At 42.4% G+C, this 22,069-nt stretch overlaps 1 protein-coding gene across 1 annotated transcript in view; it reads left to right on the top strand.

Moving 5' to 3' along the window:
• TLL2 (tolloid like 2) overlaps positions 1 to 21,857 on the top strand; it is a 2,328,887-nt gene extending 2,307,030 nt beyond the window's left edge. Inside the window, exon 21 of the mRNA XM_078643121.1 lies at positions 19,488 to 21,857. Within this exon, the coding sequence (XP_078499247.1) occupies positions 19,488 to 19,622 (135 nt within the window). The 3' untranslated portion in view covers positions 19,623 to 21,857. The remainder of the gene's footprint in view (positions 1 to 19,487) is intronic.
• The last annotated feature ends 212 nt before the right edge of the window (positions 21,858 to 22,069 follow it).

Here is a 22,069-nt window from a genome sequence, read left to right as displayed (position 1 = left end):
GCGAGAGGGAGTGAAAGGGAGGGAGAGGGAGGGAGGGAAACTGAGGGAGCTCAACGGGGAGCGAGGGAGGAAGGGAAAGCGAGGGAGGGAGTAAAAGGGAGGGAGAGGGAGGGAGGGAAAGGGAGTCAGACAGAGGGAGGAAGACAGAGGGAGGAAAAGGGAGGGAGACAGAAGGAGGGAGAGCGAGAGGAAGGGAAAGCAAGAGGGAGGGACGGAAAGGGAGGGAGGGAGAGCAAGGGAGGGAGGGAAAGGGAGGGAGAGCGAGGGAGGGAAAGGGAGGGTGAGGGAGGGGAGCAAGGGAGAGAGGGAAAGGGAGGCAGACAGAGGGAGGGAGAGGGAGGGAGAGAGGGAGGGAGACGGAGGGAGGGAAGGAAAGCGAGGGAGCGACGAAAAGGAAGGGGCAGGGAAAGGGAGGCAGACAGAGGGAGGGAGACAGTGGGAGGGAGAGGGAGACAGAGGGAGGGAGAGGGAGGGAAAGGGAGGGAGAGAAAGGGAGGGAGAGCGAAGGAGAGAAAGGGAGGGAGTGAAAGCGAGGGAGGGAGAGGGAGGCAGACAGAGGGAGGGAGACAGAGGGAGGGAAAGGGAGGGAGAGGGAGACAGAGGGAGGGAGAGCGAGAGAGGGAGGGAAAGCAATGGTGGGAGGGAAAGGGAGGCAGAGGGAGGGAGAGGGAGGAGAGGGAGATGGAGGGAGGGAAAGGGAGGGAGACATAGGGAGAGGGAGGAAGAGGGAGGGAGACAGAGGGAGGGAGAGGGATGGAGGGGAGGGAGAGCGAGAGAGGGGGGAGAGCGAGGGAGGGAGAGCGATGGAGGAAGACATAGGGAGAGGGAGGAAGAGGGAGGGAGACAGAGGGAGGGAGAGGGATGGAGGGGAGGGAGAGCGAGAGAGGGGGGAGAGCGAGGGAGGGAGAGCGATGGAGGGAAAGCGAGGCAGACAGAGGGAGGGAGACAAAGGGAGGGAAAGGGAGGGAGAGCGACAGAGGGAAAGGGAGGCAGACAGAGGGAGGGAGACAAAGGGAGGGAAAAGGAGGGAATGGGAGAAGGAGGGAGGGAAAGGAAGGGAGACAGAGGGAGAGCGAGGGAGGGAGTGAAAGGGAGGGAGAGCAAGGGAAGGAGGGAGGGAAAGAGAGGGAGAGGGAGGGAGAGCGAGAAGGAGGGAGGGAAAGGCGGGGAGAGGGAGGGAGACCAAGGGTTGGAGGGAAAGGGAGGGAGAGGGAGACCAAGGGAGGGAAAGGGAGACAGAGGGAGGGGGGAGAGAGAGACAGAGGGAGAGAGGGAGACAGAGAGAGAGTGAGACAGGCAGAGTGAGTGAGACAGAGGAAGAGAGGGAGTGAGACAGAGAGACAGAGGGACAGAGGGAGAGAGAGGGACGGAGAGGGTGAAAGAGAAGGGAGGGAGACAGAGAGAGAGAGATGTGTGTATGCCGGGTCTGGTAGCTCAGTGGACGAAGGCGACCGCTGCAGGGACCTGTGATCAACCTCATGGTCACAGTTTTTTTGTTGCTCTAGCCGTGCCCCCTTCCCCACTGACCCCGCCCCCACCGGTGCGTCCCTCGGACACAAAGTTTGTGAGTACCCATGCGCTAGATGTTGGAACTTACAGGCCCTTAGCCATCCTAATCAACAATATCAAGATTTTAAGTAAAATCTTCGCCATGAGACTGTTCCTGCTTATGCCACAGTTGCTCCACTCTCACCCAAATGGCTTTATTCTTGGAAGATCTGCTCTGCACAACTCCTTCTGGCACACATCCCATGCGGACTCAGAACCATATCAGGAGGACAGGCATTTACTTACATTGCTCCTAAAGCATGGAAGCACCTCCCACTCCACATCACAGCCTCCTCCTTTCTTTTGTAATTTCACAAGTAGATGAAAACCTGGCTTTTCAATTAACCAACCTACCATAGCCAGACCTAGGCGCACACACCTGCTCAGCACAAAGATACCCTTACATACATACATATTTTCTATTGTCTTAATATTGTCCTCTGACTTACTGTTAGTCCCACAAATGCTCTTTGATTTTTAAAGTGAGCCAATCAATCTGTTTCCATGGCCACAACCTAACTATTATGTACAACTCTGTTGTTGCCACTTTGTGAAGAGCTTTAGTAGACTAGAAGTTTTGGCCTCCAGTGTGTCCAGGGTGAAAGCATATTACCTATCTTTGTCGAGAAGTGTGGCTCAATGGTTAGAGCGGAAGACCCTGATGCAGAGGTCTGGCCCAGGACCAGGGTTCAATTCCCGCCTCGTCGGGTCTTGGGCTCAATTTCACCGGACCTGATAATTCTCGACTCGGTGCCTATTCTAATCATGGGTCCCACCATGCAACTCTGGGCAATAGCTTGCTTAATCTCCACAACGGCCCCAACAGCGCTAGGATGGCTGGCTTCACCTTGGGGGTGCCCAGGAGTAGGCACTTCACAGGGAAAGGCCAGGAAGGGTTCCACAGCGGTATGTGTACAGCGCCTTGAGACCCCTTCGGGGGTGATTTGTGCGCTATATCAGCACTACATTTACATTTACGTTTTTACATTTTAGATTTTCAGCTATCTACCTGAGGAATAAATCCATGTGTGTTTGCAAGTGAACGTATCTTTCTTGGATCATTAAAAAAAACAAAAAAAAAGCAGCCATCCTATTGTTAAAAATCCATAGCATGAAGTATAGTGGTGTAAAGGGAGTTTCATAGAGTGGAGTAGAGTGGTGTAAAGTAGAGTGGCCTAACGTGAAGTGGCATAGAAAGAAGTAGAGTGTTGTGCTATTGCATAGAGTGGAGTAGAGTGTTGTAGAGTAGAGTGGTCTAAAGTGAAGTGGCATAGAGAGGAGTAGAGTGTTGTGAAGTGGAGTGGAGTCTTGTGGAGTGGCATAGAGTGAAGCAGTGTGTTGTGGGTTGGGTAGAGTGCCGTAGAGTAGTTTGTTGTAGAGTGGAGTGGCATAGAGGGAGTTGTGTAGAGTAGAATGTTAAACAGTGGAGAGGAGTAGAGTGTTGTAGAGCAGGCCTAAAAAAATCACTCACAATTGCAAGTGAGAGTTTATCAGGTTGAGCTATTTTTAGCCAGCCACCGTGCTGGCAAGTAAACTTAAGCTGAAAGAAACAGGTGTTCTGTCATTCAGAAAGTGAATGAGCATTTAAGACACCTTTAAATCTTGTCTATCTTGGAACATTTGACTGCTCAAGGACAGAGGTCAAATGTCAGTTTGACTTTTTACTAATTGTTGCTTATCTGTTCCTGGAAGATGATTTTTACTTTTCTTTCTCTTATTACAGTTAATGCTTTTTGTCAAGTGTGCTGACAAGAATCATGAAACAAAAAGATGTCAAATTTCAGTTTTTATTCTCTAACACATTAAACAACTTGTAAATGAATGATACAAGTATTTCAAAATATATGAGGAATTTTGATAGAATATTTTTTGTCATTCAGAAGTGTGATGCGAAGAAAGATTTAAATAGGAGCAAAACAAACCAGAACACCTAACTTGGTGATGTGCAAATGACAAATATTTGCAGAAACTGTATTTCAAAACATTGTACACTATATAGTTTTAAAACTACATGTAAGTGACAAATTCTGAGGACATTTCAATATAAAATCTGCTGATTGCAAATGACAGTGTGCTGCTACTTTATGCTTTCGTTATGTATTTATTAAAAGTGAAAGTTTTTAAACATGATTTGGAAACATTCCTGCCTCTGCCCTGATGACCATGCTGTTAACGAACTAAGAGGCAACTAAGCAGTCATGTGTATTCTATATGTGGCTAGATTTGTAATCTATATGGAGCTAATGTTTCGTTTATTAAATAAAACAAGAGTTTTCTGTACAGCAGCGATGCTGAACTCATGAATTTGAAGGTGCACTCATATATGATAAAGAAGAAAAGGTGTTTCAGTGAATTAAAATACTTGCCCAGGATCACATAATTTGAAACCAGTTTATGGGTCTATGGCATTCTAATTAGGTTGAGTAGATTATTTAAGTCACCAGACCTGCAGGTCTAGTAACATTTTTAGGATTTTTTTAGGCCTGTAGAGTGGCGGGGAGTAAAGTGGAGTGCCATGGAGTGGAGTAAAGTTTTATAGAGTGGAGTGGCATTGACTGTTATTTCTTAACGTGGAGCAGCATAGAGTGGAGCAGCGTATAGTGGTGGGCGTGTCATAGAGTGGCATTGAGGGAGTGTCTAGAGTAAAGCGGAGTGGCATAGAGTGTAGTGGTGTGCCGCAGAGTGGCATGTTATTGAGTGTCCTAGATTGAAGGGGCATAAAGTGGAGTCTCCTAGAATGGAGTGGCATGTCGTAGAGTGAAGTGGCATAGAGTGGAGTGACGTGGAGTAGAATGTCATGGAGTGTCGTAGAGTGGAGTGGCATAGGATGGAGTGGCGTATAGAGTCTTGTAGAGTGGAGTGGCATAGTGTGGAGTATGCATGGTGTGGTAGCATAGAAAATGTGTTGTCTGCCATTATGAACAGCACATTTTTAATTGAAAGTGCCATCACATTTGCAGACATACAGTGTTACGGATAAAAGTATAGAAAGCACAAACAAAAATGTGTGGAAATGTCATCACCTAGTGAAGAAAGTTGTTTTGATCATATTAAAATATTTGATCTCATCACAATTCATAATTACAAAAACAATAGCTTCATTAGTGCTTTCCAAATTCTGAAATATCTGCACAGTTCATTTACAGTCATTTAAATGTTATTATGTGCTACAAAAAGATGTTCCTTTCTCAGCAAGATTGTCACACTAATCCTCTCACTTTGAAGTTAGGGAAGAAAAGTAAACACAAAGCACCCTTGGAATACAGAGCATGCCATTTGACTTTGGTCTTTGAATACGCAGCAAATGTGACAAGATAAGCAAGCATGCGTGGAAGAATACAGTAAAAAGGTTATGGTCTACAGGAAGGATGAACTCAAACTGGCCAGCCTAAAACACATAAAGCCAGGAAATAGAAAGCAAGCAAAGTGAATTGCAAACCACAATGGGCAGAATGCATTCCCAGGGAAGCTTCTAAAATGTCCCCAAGGCATCATTAGCAAACCAGAACACTCCACTGTCTGGTAGGGTTTGACCTAAAAAGGAGAAGATGTTTGGACTAGTAAGAAGTGTTCTTTTCCAGCCCAACTGTTTGCCCCAAGGTGAAAGGAAGTCAACCCCTGAGTAGAAAGATGAGACTTCTTTTATCCAAAGATACTCAGTGAGGAAATTATAATCCTTAAAATCTCCTACAAAATAGACTTTATTTGTGTATGAAACGAGAGAACACAAACTAATGTTCTTAAAACTGGTTAAAAAAATGGGAATAAAACCATTTAGGAATTTTGAATGGATTTGGTAACCGTCATTACAGGGTAAGCAGTCTAGAGATTGATTAAATTTGACAGATTAAATGGCATCCATTCCTGAATCCATGGTCCAAGGCTGAGATAATATGATTCAGTGAAAGATTATAGGAAGGGGAAAATGCAAACCATGTTATATGTTTGCTTAGGGCGTTCTTCTGTATTCTTCCCTCTGTCACCATGCAATAATGCATATAGCTGCTCCAATCTTGAAACATGGGGGTTGGCCTAATTCTTATAGCCTGGCAATGTCGCACATCACCACCGCCAGTGTCACAAAGGAGCTTTATGTATTTCAGTGGTGGATGAAAACCCCATACACCTAGCTACATAAGTCTTGCATCCCGTTCTACCTGTTATTGCTAATACCACTGATAGATGGTCTTCTTCCTCGTGCCAAAATGCTGCAACCAAGTGTAGAACAGCGTCATACCATATGTTAGCCCTTTGGTCATAGGTCTTTCTGTATGAGGCTGGACAAAGTGAGTTGTAAGCAGGTATATTAGATTTACTGTAAGAATTTGAGCTGTACTTATTGGAGCCTGCTTTTCAGGCTTCATTTTCCTCCTCACAGTCCATGTCATCTCGCTCCCCCCTACTCCACCTCATATTTATCCGTCTCTAATGACTTTTTACCTGGGCAAGTAATGATTCTTGTGAAAATGTGGTTTATTAGAGCAGATTGTTGTCCACCACAAGTAAAAAAAATCACTATTTTTGTATGTCTAGTTAAAAGTACCAAAACAGTAAAAAGAAAAAAAACGCAATAAAAGTACCACTCAAAATTACAAAAATAGAAGAAAAAAAATAAGCAAAATAACACCAAAACTACAAAACTCCTGTACACCAGGACCTGGCTCAGTGTGATGACGACTTCAGTCGAGCACAGTATGTATACATCAAGTAGTTTGGCCTGCCAGGAAGTAGGGAAGTTCAGAAAAGCTTCTAAGACCCAATCCGAAAAGAAACATTTTTATTGTTCTGAGCAAAAGCTCTTATCCATGCAGGGCAACCTGATGTTCAGTCTAATGCAGAGGAACTTCTGGTCAGATACTTCTTATGGTCAGTTCTCTTGAAGCCATAGAGAACATGTTTTGTAAATATTCCCAAGCCTGGTTGGTGTCCAAACAAACACATTAGTACACTTCCAAAGCCTCCATGACCTTAGGGGGAGCACTTAGAGATTTCCAGGGAGTCAGGGAGAGGGCAACAACAAAGTCCAGCCTAGGTTTAATTGTCACTGGTCAGCTGAGATGCTTCAAACAGGAATGTCCACTTCAGCTTTTTTATGTTCCTGGAGCCACCCAGAGGATCAGCCTCATGATCCTTGAGGTCTTTCTGTCCTTGGATTTCAAGTGGAAAGGGATCCAAACTCCTCAGGTCCTCTCACAGGTCACGAATGCCAAGTGCAAAAGGCTCAGTTCGCCTGGTATCCTTTGCACGTTGAACAGTGTTCTGAGAAAGGCTAGCTGGGGGTCCACCTTTGAAGCGTTCACCAGCCTGTAGGTGGGAGACACCAGCGTCGTTCCTAGTTCCTCACTAACCAATAAAGTAAAGGCACCCTGGCCTACCCATTTTTGCAGTGGTTATTCTTTGTTTTGCTGCAAACAGGCCAAAATGTAATGTGTCAGAGTAAATCCAAATTGTGAAGGTCTTCGGCCTCTTTAAATTTGGGCTCTGAGGCAAGGGCTGTGACTGGAGATTGTACTATAATACTAATGTTCTCCCACATTTAACACTAAAATCCATTTTGAAGCAGGCACTGTACCCACAACAAACCTAGAGACTTACGTCTGGTAGCGCAAACCAGGGTCTTTTAATAACCAGACAGGCGATGCAAAAATAGTGCACTGGCATCCTGCTTTCTCCCGTTCAAGTGACTCAAAATGTTACATGTGACTCTACAGACCTGTCATGCAGAATCTGACAGTGTAGTGTCAGCATAATTTCCACAGCCCCTGCCCCCCATACTACATTAAGCTCAGGAGACTATCTCTGCTCATTCAGGTCTGCCAGTGTGTTCCTGGTAGGAATTTCACACCTTTCAAACCTTTCCCGGGGTGAGTGAAGGCTTGGAGTAGACAGAGGGTAATTCTAATTATCCTTCTCACAGTTCAAGCAGGAAAGTTTCTAAAAGTTACTTTTCCCTAATGTTTATTAAAACTCCAACTTCACTGTTGCATTGGGTTTTTAATAACCAATAAAGGTAATAGTTTAAAAAAAATTCTAGCTTGGCCCATTCCAGAGATGCAGTATTTGTATTTTAATCTGTACTCTGATTTTCTACATAGGACTGCTATGCTTGCCACGAAGAAAACATTTTTATGGCCTTGTCACTTTAAGAAATGTTAACATCGTTTTTCTACATGTCCTACTTTTAAATTCCTTTCACCCGACCTTATGTGCTACAAATCGTAATTAGGGGGGACTACTAATATTTAAAAGGGGTTTTTCTTGTCACACTAGTGGGTGGCGCAATGATTTCTGCAGTCCTTAAGTGACTTTAATTTTCCATACAATGAATGCATTTTCTACTTCACATACTATGGAGTGCTAGGAGAGCTAAATGTGCCAGTCAGGGATTAATTTCCATGTGTTGTGGGGTCAGGGTAGATAAACTGGTCACTGGACAGCAGTGCCCCTGTGTGCAGATTCTAAAAACCAACAGTATATTTCAGTTACAAAATGGGGATGACCCTGCAAAAAGGAGAATTTTCTCACAAATATTGTCTTGTTTATTTGCAAGATTGCCTTTTGCTTCAGGGGTTGTATCAACAGTCACCCCTATCCATTGGTAAATATTCATAGATGTTTTCCATTAACCCCTTACAGCAACCTACAGCATGTTTCACTTTGTATATATTTAAAGGCCTAGAATTGATCCAAGGCATTTTTGTAGGTAAGCTACTGATACATTTGATCCCATTTGTATCCCATATATCACCTGCTTCTGACATTCCTATTGTATCCCCTCTTCAAAATCCATGTAGTGATGTTATTTCTTTCAGGGTATAGTTGAACTAGAGAGGGGCTCCTCATACAAATGACTGCTTGTCTAGGCAACACCACATTTTGAATGGGCTTCCACTATGCACAAGAAGTGTTACAGCTGTATATTATTATATGGTATCCCCCGGGCCTTGTGGCGTACTACTCAGTTTTCAGATCGTATTCATCATAAAGAGAGAATATTCTACTATCCCCCCAACAAATACTACATTTGGCCAGTGATATCCATGGGGGTGCCCATCCCAAAATAGTGAGTTGTTTATCTTTAGGAAGAAGGTTTGCTGCACCTAGAATAGCATGATTTGTAAGATGCATAAAAATCTAGGCAAGGACAATGTTTTATAGAACGCCTCCCCACCCACCAAATACAGTAGAAGTTCTTATAAATGTGAGACATGAGGCCCGAGTGGCTCTAGAACATCCCTCAATACACTCTAACATTCCCCTGCATCCCAAGTCATATACATCCCTAAATACTAAAACCTTGTTTTGTGTATATGTAGCAGACAATGGAAATTAGACACTGGGGCCCAAGGTGTGAGTAGGTAAAGGGTTGATTTTGACCAATTTATCTAGAAACCATGGTATACTATTAGCCCTCGCAGCGCAGGTTGGGCCACCGGCAGCAGGTCCATGCTCTGAGAGCGCCTGACTAGGTCAAGAGTGTGGGGGACCCCTCCCTGTACTTTGGAGGGGGGGGGCCCTCACGTTTCGATATACCACTGCTTGATACCAGAGAAATTGCCCTAGATACAGATATCTATAAGATTGTTTTAATGGTTTCCGCCATATATGTCAAATACCGTGGTGTCTCGCCAATATAGAGTTCAATTGTGGATTATCTACTGTTACCTCATTTCAAACACCCAATTAAGGCATCCCTCTAATCCAGCATGCCAGAGCTCAGATATTAAGGCAAATAAAAGGAAATAGTGGCCCTACCACATACCACTGGTGCCGCGTAGAGCCACTTACCCAGACATTGAAGCTGAGGTGAAAATCCATCCTGCTAATGATCGTAAACCGAAAGCACCATTTATTCTAGTCAAACACATTTTTGGCATCCAGCAACAAAGGTTACATCTTTCACCAAGCAAATACATTCTAGGGTCCAAATCAGAATCCTAAGGCTATGCCTTCTCGCCCTACCCAGCATAAAGCCTGATTAGTCTGGATATACTGGTGTGCTGATGCATGTGTAAAGTCTGTTAGCTAATAACTTCTCCAGAATAGTACACATTTATATATGTCTATATGAGGTGTAGTCCACAGGGGACTTTTCTGTCTTCTTTATTAGGGCTAACATATCCATTTGCAAATCCAGAGTTGGGTATCCAACTGCCCTATATTCATTGTACATCTCAAAGATATGATATGATATATACCCTTACAAATATTGGAACTGCTTGTCTAGAAATCCTTTAGGACAGAGGATAGATATTTCTACTGTTATGTTATGTTACGAGGACACTTACTTTTTGCCGCCACCGCCAAGAGTCTTGCAGAGTGGAACCAGGGTCTTGCCGCCGCCGCCAGGAGTCACGAAGGGTCAAATTACCGCGCCGCCGCTCCGGGGACTACTAATCCCGGCAGGCCACGCGGCGGCGCTGAGCAACTGACGACGAAGGCGGGGAGAGCGCGAAGGAGGCGCACATAAAGCCCCGAGACCCCGGCAGAGCGGGGGAGGACACTTACTTTTTGCCGCCACCGCCAAGAGTCTTGCAGAGTGGAACCAGGGTCTTGCCGCCGCCGCCAGGAGTCACGAAGGGTCAAATTACCGCGCCGCCGCTCCGGGGACTACTAATCCCGGCAGGCCACGCGGCGGCGCTGAGCAACTGACGACGAAGGCGGGGAGAGCGCGAAGGAGGCGCACATAAAGCCCCGAGACCCCGGCAGAGCGGGGGAGGACACTTACTTTTTGCCGCCACCGCCAAGAGTCTTGCAGAGTGGAACCAGGGTCTTGCCGCCGCCGCCAGGAGTCACGAAGGGTCAAATTACCGCGCCGCCGCTCCGGGGACTACTAATCCCGGCAGGCCACGCGGCGGCGCTGAGCAACTGACGACGAAGGCGGGGAGAGCGCGAAGGAGGCGCACATAAAGCCCCGAGACCCCGGCAGAGCGGGGGAGGACACTTACTTTTTGCCGCCACCGCCAAGAGTCTTGCAGAGTGGAACCAGGGTCTTGCCGCCGCCGCCAGGAGTCACGAAGGGTCAAATTACCGCGCCGCCGCTCCGGGGACTACTAATCCCGGCAGGCCACGCGGCGGCGCTGAGCAACTGACGACGAAGGCGGGGAGAGCGCGAAGGAGGCGCACACAAAGCCCCGAGACCCCCGCGTCGCGGGACGCGAGCGGGACACCCGGAGCTAAGCCCGGGCAAAGGGCGGGCCCTCTACGGCCCTCATCGGCACTAGGAGGCCAGGCTAGGCCATTCCTCTAAACCTTACACTTGTGCTCCAGGGACCATTTCCTTTCTGCAAAGCGGTCAGCAGATAATACATCTCTTTGAACCTGGAAATAAGCCCATTGGAGATTTACACAAGGCATTGACGTAAGAATTGCTTGTTTTAATTATTGGAACCAATACCTTGTTTTTTTATTGGGTTGCGGGTGTAGAACTATCACACATTGTGCATAATAATGCCTAAAAAATGTTCTCCATTCTCTAAGCCCACCTACATCCTCACAGTCAAACGAGTCCCTGCTATTGGACTTTAACAGTGATGTACTTGAACCTGCTCCCTCATTAAATGTTGGTATTGATATCAGTACAACGAATGCGTCGGACATTGAACAACATGTGGATAATGAGTCAGAGGCACAGGTTGTCATTGAGGTTGTAGATAATGATGAAAAAGAGGAAGTGGTGGATGAAGTTCCTGCGAAGCAGTCTGCAAGGGCAGTTAGAGCCTGTCGCAGATTACAAAATAAACGTGGAGGGCCACGCTCAGGAAAAAGTAAGGCTATACTTCAGCAAAATCCACAAAGTACCCATCAGAATAATGAGGAGAACAATTCGAACAATTCGAGGGAAATAATGGACGAGGACCTATTCTCACGAATAGCGGAGCTGTTAGAAATTAAAATTCAGACAATTATCAAACCACTTATTAGCAAGATTGATAAACTTTCTGCAGAGATAAAGAAATTGGGAGGTACTCAAAATGTATTATCAGATGCCATAGGAAATGTTTTAAGTAATGTTAATAACGGCCATGATTGCTCAAAGGAAGATAATGAATCTGGGTCAACATCAGATACTACGCCATCAGGGCCAACTCCTTTAGAATGCCCACAAACCAGCCAAAATATTCATGATTTGCCACTAGAAGCCCCCCCTGTCCAACTTGTTGAGCCATCACATGATGTATTGCCTCTGGCGATAGAAGATAACTCCACACAATTTGTAGTTGAAGCATCACCACTAGTGTTAGTGCTAGCTAATACACCCATCTTAACACCGGGTCAAATTGAGTCAGCCTCATCGCTAACAAGTAAGGCATTATACTGGCTGTCAAAAAATCTGCGGATAGCACAGGGGGGGGAACAACGGCTGGCCAACGAAATCAAAATGGCAAGGAGGGTTGGATGGATAGGCAAAAAACAAAAGAAATGGAAGGGCGATTGTGTGATATTAACTTTCACAACTCCATCCGTTCTTCCTGACATTCTATCCAATATACTACCACCACAAAAAAGAAGTAGTTCCATAATTCCCCTTACCTTGGAATTCTTTTATAATGATTTGCAAAAAGTCAACAATTGTAAGCCCTTGAAACCAGCTTGGATAGCGAGAGAAAATGGATGGGATGGGGGACCTAAAATGTGTGACACAAACCATGTCTCTATAGACAGGACTGGCCTATGGCATGTTAACCAACATAATATTCCCCGTCACATTACCCCAGGACAAAATCCGAATTTAATGGGTAGACAAGGACTTGGTATACCACCAAACAATTGTGGGATTCTAGGTTCCGTTGGTTACAATGGAGGATGGCCAGGTATGCAACAGCGTCTATTGTACCCTAATACCCCAGCATGCGTAGGTAACGGTAATTATAATGGAGGATGGCCGGGTACTTATCTGAACCCACCGTTCCCTACCACACCTACACCTAGATGGAATGCACCTACAAATGGTTGGGGTTTTGGGGCTCCATCTTATAACTGGGGAGTTAGCACTTCTAATAGGTTTGACGCTCTAGCTGGTCTATCTGATTGCGATTGACTTGATGGTGGGATTTTGATAAAGCCATGTGATGTAAATCATATACACCCTGGTCTGTCCCCTGCAGTTACACCAAAACAGATTGCATTTGCTGAAAACCCCCATCAGCCAATGCATTCTGCAGATTCAATGGTGCAAACATTACATTTAGATGTTAATGTACCAACAATTTCGCAGATGGTAACAATGGAACCAGGGGTTTCGGATTTAATTAACATCATCAGTTGGAATATTGCGGGCCTGAAGAAGAATCTTTCAGATCCGGCCTGGCACGACTATCTGACCAGTGGGGATATAATTATGTTTCAGGAAACCTGGGGGCTTGAGAACTTCTATAAGGTCAATTATAGATCCTTTTTTATCCCCGCAGTAAATACAAACGGGGGAAGACCTTCTGGTGGCCTAACAATTTGGGTAAAAATTACAAGAGGCCTGTCTTTCAAGCAAATTGATACAAAGAACCCTGACCTGTTATTGCTTGAGCTAAAAAATACTATGGGCTGCAGCATTTACATGATCAATATCTATAGTAGACCACATCGATCATGTATAGAATCATCTGTTGTAACCCACTTGAGTAATATTGTGACAGGGTTTGATCAAAATGCAAGAGTAATTATAGGAGGTGACTTCAATAGAGGGTTTGAACCTATTATAGGTCTAGAAGACATCTACAAGGATGAGGACGGTGCCAACAACATTCCTCTAGTTGATACAAATCATAAAGCACCCTGTACAGTGAGTGCTTTACAACTATTGAATTTAACCCTAGAATCGGGCCTACGTGCCTGTAATGGGCGGTTGCCTTCAGACTCCCCCAGTAAACCAACATTCACTAGAGGGGTGACCTATAGCCATTTAGATTATTTGCTGGTTTCTGTAAACATATGGCCTATGATTATCGATTTAATGGTGGATGATCGTACAGAGAGTGACCATTATCCCCTGATTTTATCTGTACAGATCCAGATTTTTATAACCCCTGATAAAAGGGTTAGTAACACAGTACCCTTGTCTCAGGATCCTCTAGTGGCAAATAATCGTAGATCCCTGAAATGGCCAGTGGTATTAGGTAACAAAAAAACTATTAGCCAAATCTACAATGTATTTGTGAGGCACATGTCTGCTCTCTTAGGGAATAGCATTGTTATTCAAAGACCGCTTTTGGTAAGATCCCATGAATGTTTAATCAACCAACTTGGCGAGATCTTGAGTAGGGCGGTAAAGAGACCACAAAACGCCCAAAAAGGTAAACAAGCCGGGATTACTTGGTATAACCAGACATGCCGGAAAGCCAAATCAGATCTAATCAAAGCAGTTAGGGGGGACTCAGCGGATATGGTGAGAACTAAGAGAGCTCAGTATAAAAGAATCCTGCAAATGGCCAAAAAAGAGTGGGATGAAAGGGTTTGGTCAGATTTGTTGGATGCATGCAAGTGCAGAGACCAGACTTCCTTCTGGAGCCTCATTGCTAGAGGTACTAGGGGGGCTACGGAATGTAAAGACAAATTTTTAGAAGAGAAAACATGGGTTGAGCATTTTTCTTCGCTTTATTCTTGTGAAGGTCAAAGCGTGATTGAAAGTTGGGATGGCCTACAGCCTCCCCTTGTAGCCCATGATACATCTCTTGTCTTCTCTTTGTCAGAAACAATTTTAGCAATCAAGGCAGTTAAGACAGGGAAAGCTCCAGGCCCTGATAAAATACCAGGTGATTTATGGAAACATGAAAATTATATTTGGGCTCCTTACATTAATTTACTATCTAATGAGATTATTTGTGGAGCTCCTGTCCCAGAAACCTGGAAGGGGGCGGAGATTGTGACACTGTTCAAAAAGGGGGATAGGTCAAACCCTTCTCATTATCGGCCTATCAGCCTAATTGACGTGCTGCAAAAAGTTTTTGCCCGACAAGTTCTGGGTCGGCTTACCTCTTGGATTGAAGAACACTCTATTTTTACTAAATATCAGGCAGGTTTTAGATCAAAGATAAGCACTATAGACCAGGTTTTTAGATTTTTATGTTTAGTCTGGAAATACACGATTATAAGAAGTTCCCATATTTACGTGGCATTTGTAGATTTGAAGGCAGCTTTTGACATGGTCCCAAGGGAAGCCCTATGGAAGACATTAAGTAAGATGGGTGTCCCTGCAAATATCCTTCAAATTTTAATTAGACTTCATGAGAATAATTATGCACGAGTTAGATGGGGACCTAATGGTGAAGTTAGCGAGAAAATAAAAATAGCAAAAGGGGTAAGGCAGGGGTGTGTAATGGCACCTACCTTATTCTCTTTGTACGTTAATGACATCCCCGAAACTCTTTTGGGCTGCGAGCATGACTCTCCCAAATTGAGCGGGCAAGCCGTTCCGGCACTGTTGTTTGCAGACGACACGATTTTAATTTCCCAGACACCCAGGGGACTCCAAAACCTTTTAAATACTTTTAGTTTGTATTGTCATGACAAGGGATTGGAAATTAATTCCTCTAAAACAAAAATCATGACAATCAACCCTCATAAAGGTTTCAATAAGGTCTTTAAGATAAATAATGAACTTATTGATGAGGTCCCAAATTTTAAATACCTGGGCATCATTTTAGACCGTCATATCACATGGAAGACGCAATTGGAGAACTCAAAACTAAGGCTGACCCAAAATCAGTGTCCGATTTTAAAGAGGCATAAGAATAGCCATTTTAAAGCGGTCTCACCAGCTATTGAACTATTCAAATATAAAGCACAATCATCCTCACTTTATGGTGCGGACCTTTGGGCCTATGCCTCAAAGGATACTTTTCGAGTGAGGGAAAATTCGTTTATTAGGCAACTTTTAGGGATTCCAGGGTCAACACCACTGACACCAGTATTATGGGACCTTAATTTTAGGCGTACAGATGACTATGCTTCTCTTCGTCCGCTCCTTTATTGGATCCGTCTATGGTCCGTTGAGGAGCTGACAGATTATAGAGAAGCTTTAAAAGAGATATTGGCCATAAGGAATACATGTATTTGCCATGGTTAGAGTACGTCAAGAAATGGTTTGAAAAATTAGGGCTAAGTGACTTCTGGTTTGACCCTGATTCCCTCACTAATAGTTCAAAAAAGATTCTGAAGCAAAGGTACTGGGATTACATTAGAGACTCAGTGTTATTAAACCCCAGAATAGGGACTCTAACTTCGAAATTCTTCGAGATTAAAATGACTATGTATTTAGAGCCCCTTATGGATGAAATTTATCCCCCACTTGCCAAAAGTGTATATCTAAAGTTCCGGTATGGTATTCTACAATTAAAAGAGAGAACAACCAGCTGGACTTGTAATAAGGGGTTGGCCGGGGTCGCTGGCTCTGATATATGTGAGCTATGCGAGATGGGGTTGAAAGAGGATGAGTCCCATGTTTTATTTATATGCCCAGCTTATCTAAGAGCCAGGAAAAAATGGCTCAAGCCAATCTGTAAAAGGCTAGGCTTCAGACAAATTAAGGTTGGACTTAGAATTTTTAAGGGTGACACTGCACAAACGATTGTGTTCAGCCTAAGCCATTTTCTCCTGTGTGTAGCTCTGATTAGGAGGGTGAAAAACCTAAAAACTTAAAAACCTAATGAAATAGGCTACCTTATTACGTTTCCATGTTATTAGTCAGCTGCTATATGTTGTTGCTTACTGTCCTGATGTGTATTCTCTTTTTAACAAAACAGTTAAATTATTTTTTATTAAATTCGAATAATTTAGTGTTCTGTATACTGGAGGGGCCAACCACGAGCTAGTCAATCAAATGGATGGCTTGGAAAATGAACCGAATTTTAGGTATTTATGCAAATGAAATGTGTTGATATGAAATGTTTGGATATTCTACCCGCTGCTATTGTTTCATTATGTATTATGATGAGTTTATATTGTTACATGATGTATTATGATTGTATGTTTGTATCTTACAAGGTTTTTTAAACCGAATAAAGATTTGAATTGAATTGAATTGAATTGTTACGTTATGTTATGGTATAGTGGATTTAAACCGCGCACAAATACTCAAGAGTGTCCTGGCGTACTCTATAGCTACAATATTCCTATGACTATATCACCAATTTATATAATTCAGTCTAGCTCATAAACATCTGGTTGATTCAGAATGGGTAAAGACAGGGGCATAACGGAGTCCCCCGCACTTTCCGACACTCGAAGGGACCCCCTCAGCCTACACTGAAGTGACTGCTGAAGCTGAGGGTGAAAAGGCCCAAGAAATGCACAGCAGGTCCTGTTTATATTTAGCCTTTCTTTGGGCAAGTTGCAGTGTTGAGAAGATCTCGGCCACAAAAAAGAAACAGTTGCAATTTATATCTTTTGTTTCTTGCCCTTCTAGATAGGACATGTGTGATTGTTTAGTAGGGACAGGTTTTAAAGTTATATGACTATGCAAGCTATTCTGCTACAAAAAACACCAGCTCATTCATTCTATTTGTACATTCAGAGCAAACACGTTGTTGCATAGTAGGTATTATACAATCAAAGTATCAGGCATCACTACCATCTGCCCGGGTGATGGGGGGTGCATACTTCACATACTCTAGCTAGAACTGCACTTCTTCACAACACCCTGTTTTCTGTCCAAGGTATAGTGTAGTGTATGCACACAAGATACACATTTATGTACACAAAATATATTCGGAGAGAGGGCTTCATTACTTCATTATGAGATCTACGATTTGTGGCCTGGTAACTCTGCCTCCCCAGAATTAATGATACCCGATCTCTTGGGTATTGATATATCTTCTCCCAGAAATTCCGCCAGTTTCACCTGATAATTGCCTTAAACAAAATGAATATGTGGTACTCTTGGGAAGCTCAAAATTATGATAGGGCCAATACTTTGTGTTACTGGCTGTTTTGAAATTAGGAGGGACCTGTACTCAAGCCTATGGATTAACACATCTGAATGGGTAAATGCAAGAATCAAACACACATACAGGTCCTGTTACATGAACGTTGACACATATATAGGCCCACACGCACATTCACACAAACACCCCAAACAACAAACATACACAAGTGGAAAAGGGAGTTTGTACGTGGCTATATTGATGTATGTGGATGTATTAATTGATACATAGGATTTAATGATTTAACATGTGCAAAGTTGCTTATCTGAATCATTGAGCATCATGCTGAAATGTACACGGAGAGCACTTGGTTACAGATCTCAAATTTCAACATGCTAAAGTGATAGTCATTGAATTAGTCGACGGCAAGGGGTCATAATTGCTCACGTTACAGTTACACATCTCTATAAAACTGTAGCGGTTGACTAATGCAATCTTTTAAGGGCAGGTAAAGTCTAGACCAGATCTGAAGTTGATTCTCTGATTGTGCCTTGTTGTTAATTCATACTGTTAATAGACTTTCATTGTTCACTTGTACCCTGGATCAGACTCAGAGCCTAGTTCAGAGGAGTAGGCTGTGATTAGAAATGTGAGCGTGTTCAGGCATATGCCTGTGCTCTAAACAATTTTTGCAGGTTTGCCCTTTTCTGCACCACCCAATATTAGTCCAGTTCCTCCGTGAATACTTTTGTTTGCAGACGTTGAGTACAGGCCTTAGTTTTGAGTTACTTATATTACATACTAGTTATGTGAATAAGGCACCAATTTCTGCTCCATACACACAGGACAATTGGAAGCACTAGCCACCCCAACTGGGAATGGGCAGTTGGAATACCGGGTGTGAATAATTTAATTTTATTATAGAAGCAAAACGGGTTGTTCAGAATGGAATAGAACGGGCAATTTCTATGCGGTCGGAGATGTTCCCACCCGCATCTGAATCGGGCTCTTGGTATTCAAATTAAAATGTGATTAATGCTAGGCACATTCTCAACATGACAGAACGGCAACAGATGCAAAAACCACTACTCTTAAATATAATATTCTTTTTAATGCATCCTGTATTCCTTTTAGGAAAACGGGCTGCATTCAAAGCAAAAGATTGCTTTATTTAAAAGCAGGCTACCACACCTGTGACTCTACCAATCATAGTGGGTCACGAATTGCAACCTGCCACATTTGTATTACTGATTAGTCGAATTGCAACCCACTTGGATTCAGTATTTTGTGAACAAACTTATTATCACATTGGTTGGTTCGCAAATTTCCAAAGGATTCGGTAGAAGTCTGTGCCCAATTTGTGATCCTTTTTACTGAATCCATTGTAATATATTCCAAATAAGAAATCACAAATTGCAAAGCAGTATTTGTCACAATTTACGATTTCTTATTAGGAATATTACTATATGAGGCCCTAAGATAATTACTGCCGTCTTAGCTGAAATTTTGTGAAAAAGAAATGATTTGAAATGGGTCAAAGAAGAGGTGGTGATCGAAATAAGAAAATAATATTGATTGATCACTTAAAAGTTCAAAAAGTGATGTGAATTCAAGACCGGATTGGTTTGCTGCAACGTGCATTTAAACCTGTCTATATTAAAAATAGTTATTCTGGTGAATAGTGACTATAACTCCGTTTCCAGATTTATTTTACGACAGTCAAGCTTGACTTGTAATAAAACAATTGTCTGTCACAATCTGGCTTTAAGTGGATACTTTTAAGCACAATTTGTGTCTTGTCATGAGTTTGAAAACAATGCATATTGCCATGTGAACAGTTTGAATCTAGGAACAAACAGGTTTAGTTGCTAAGTAGATGGCTCAATGATTTGATCGCTTGCTTTTGAGGTCTGTATGTGAATCTGCAGTCACAGGTTTGAATTCCCGCATTGTCACTCAACCTTTATCCTTCCAAGTCAGTATAGCAAGTGTTAAGTATGAGATATTCAGCAAAATACATCTCATAAGTTTATTCATAATAATTTCCCTTCCTTCACTGATAATGCTTCTTTCCTTTCACAGCCTCCAGAGGAAATCTACTCAGCTGGGGATTCTGTCATGATCCGTTTTCACTCCGATGACACTATTAACAAGAAGGGCTTCCATGCGGAGTACACAAGTACCAAGTTTCAAGATGCCTTGCACTTGCCCAAATAGCTTAGCTTCATCTCCGGGACTGCCACGGCCTGGCCGGCGATATTTTTCAGAATACAATAAGGATGTTGATGCTGGCATAAAACTGTACTTTGTCATTGGAGACCGAATCCAGTCTATTTGAAGTTCATATACATTTGCAATGCACTCTGGTCGCATGGTACTCTCTTGCTGATCTACTGAGGGCCAAATATGTGAGAGCCTCCCCCTATCAACGTGTTAGAACTGTTACCTATTCTAGTGCTTAAGCTAGGTATAGTTGTCATAACATGTAGCTCTCAGATATCCAGAAAATGACCAGTGGCAAGTATGAGGGCTGGAGCCCTAAAAGTTAACGGTACGCATCACAGTCACATAAAGTTCTGAGTTAAAGCGTTTGAAAAAACTCCTGAATAATGAAAATGTTCCAGACATGGTGCTTAGTAGGCTGGAAAGCTTTGCAGGCTGCGATCAACAGTTTTTTGTTTGTTTATAATTTTCAAACGTGTATGTTTGTTTACATTTAAGAGTGTGTTTTCCATCAAAGGTAAACAAGATTCTTTTTTGTTCAGATTCAAGTCTTTTAAATTGATTCTTGGTTTTCTCTGAAATTTTTGAACGCATTGTCAGTGAACTCTGACCGAGCTTTCTTCCATTTTGGCCGGCTAGCACTTGAGTTTTAAGAGTAATATCTGAATTAATATCATGCATACGATTAAGATGTCTTTGTCTTTGATTTAATGTAAACATTTGGAAATAGGTTTCCGTGTACTTTTGGGAATACTCCTATGCATCTTTGACATACTTTGTATAGGAAGTCCTTGGTTGAACATCTACAGAACAAGGAAAGTAAATCAGGTACTTTTAAATTTTAATTAAATGCACCCCAAAATTGATAGAATAATACCAAGAAAGTATTCATATCTACCATTGTAAATTACATATATGTGTTATTTCCATTAGGAGTGACAAATAGCAAATGTTTAAAGATTGATTTTATGGGGCTATATTCTGCAGCTATTTTAGGTGTTTCAGGTACTGTAGAAAATGTATGACATTCTACTTATTAATTATCTGGAGTGCAAAACTCAATTGAAAATGCTGTTAATCAGTTTACGCATTGTATAACACTTACAGTGTTTTTGTGTCTCTGTTACTTTTAAGCAGATTAGCATGGTGCCTTTTTCAATTTGATTTATGAATCTAGGCCTGCATTTGATAAGTTTGTAAATTTCGACCACAACTCCATAGGACAGCAAAACAGGTGGGATTGATTTCATTAGCCAACATGTCTTGAAGAAACAATGACACTTAAATAAATCAACAATAATGGAATTTCAATTAACTATAGAATGTTACAGATCCTCATGTAAGAAGAGAATTGTGGAAATATTAATATCAGGAAAGTGTTGTCCAGTTCTACCTTATAATTTCTCTTGCCAGCCAACATGTATTTTGCTTTAGCATCTAATGGCGTACACTACAATTGTTTCCAATGCTTAGAGAAAACCAAAACCTGGGACCTGCAGTTTTGGATATTCAGTCACTTGATAGCTTAACTTTCGCAACACTCATAGTTCATTATGCTGTCCATATATTGATCTCATGTATTCCTCTATTGTATTCTTCTGTACAAGTAGGAAGGCCAGGACCAGAAGGGACATACTGAGTACCAAATACAATCTTGTCCATATGCAAGTGTTGGCATCTGGGGCACTCTTTTTGTCAGAGAGGAACCTTTTCATTACAGTATTTATTTGAACTATGTTGGTTAGCTTTAGCATTTGATCCCAATTGGCATTGCCCATTTAATGGCGGTTAAGAGAGGAAAGCCTATGATCAGCTTGATCTGGCATATCATCAATTTTTTGTAAATATGCATGGATAAATCCTCCTTACTCTTACATAAATTACAAATATTGTGCTCTGTACTTCCTGCATTTTTACTCATTTTAAATATTCGATAAAACAATGTATTAAGCTTCTCATTGATAAAAAAGAGAGAATTTCTACAGTGGATAGAGGAAATATTCACTGACCATTGTTAGACAACAAATGCTAAATTGTAAAATGAGTACAACACCTAATATGAAGCTATTTTGTCTTTTTTATTCGCAAGTTAAATTTTTGCAGTCATTTCCCCAAACATGGTAGCAAATACAAACTATGCAGTTACCTATGTACAGCAAATAACATATTTTAAGGCAGTTGATTCTCTGTATTTTGAATATAGTGACTATAAATGACACTGAAAATGTACTTTCTAATATTGAGTCAATGCGATATGCTAATTTCAAATAACTGAAAGTTGGTTTACGATTGAACACTTCATATTCCTTCATGGTTGAAGTTAGGGCCCAGAAAAACTGATTCCTTAAACATTTATTGACCCTCAAAGGCGTATCAGGTTTTGAGGAAACAAATAGAATAAGGATGTTGATTCACTAAGTCCATCTGTAACATACTGCTTC

The sequence above is a fragment of the Lissotriton helveticus genome, chromosome 5_1 (assembly GCF_964261635.1).
Source record: "Lissotriton helveticus chromosome 5_1, aLisHel1.1, whole genome shotgun sequence".
Lineage (NCBI taxonomy): Eukaryota > Metazoa > Chordata > Amphibia > Caudata > Salamandridae > Lissotriton > Lissotriton helveticus.
Note: the sequence above shows the minus strand (reverse complement) of the source record. Positions and strands in the feature narration are given on the sequence as shown.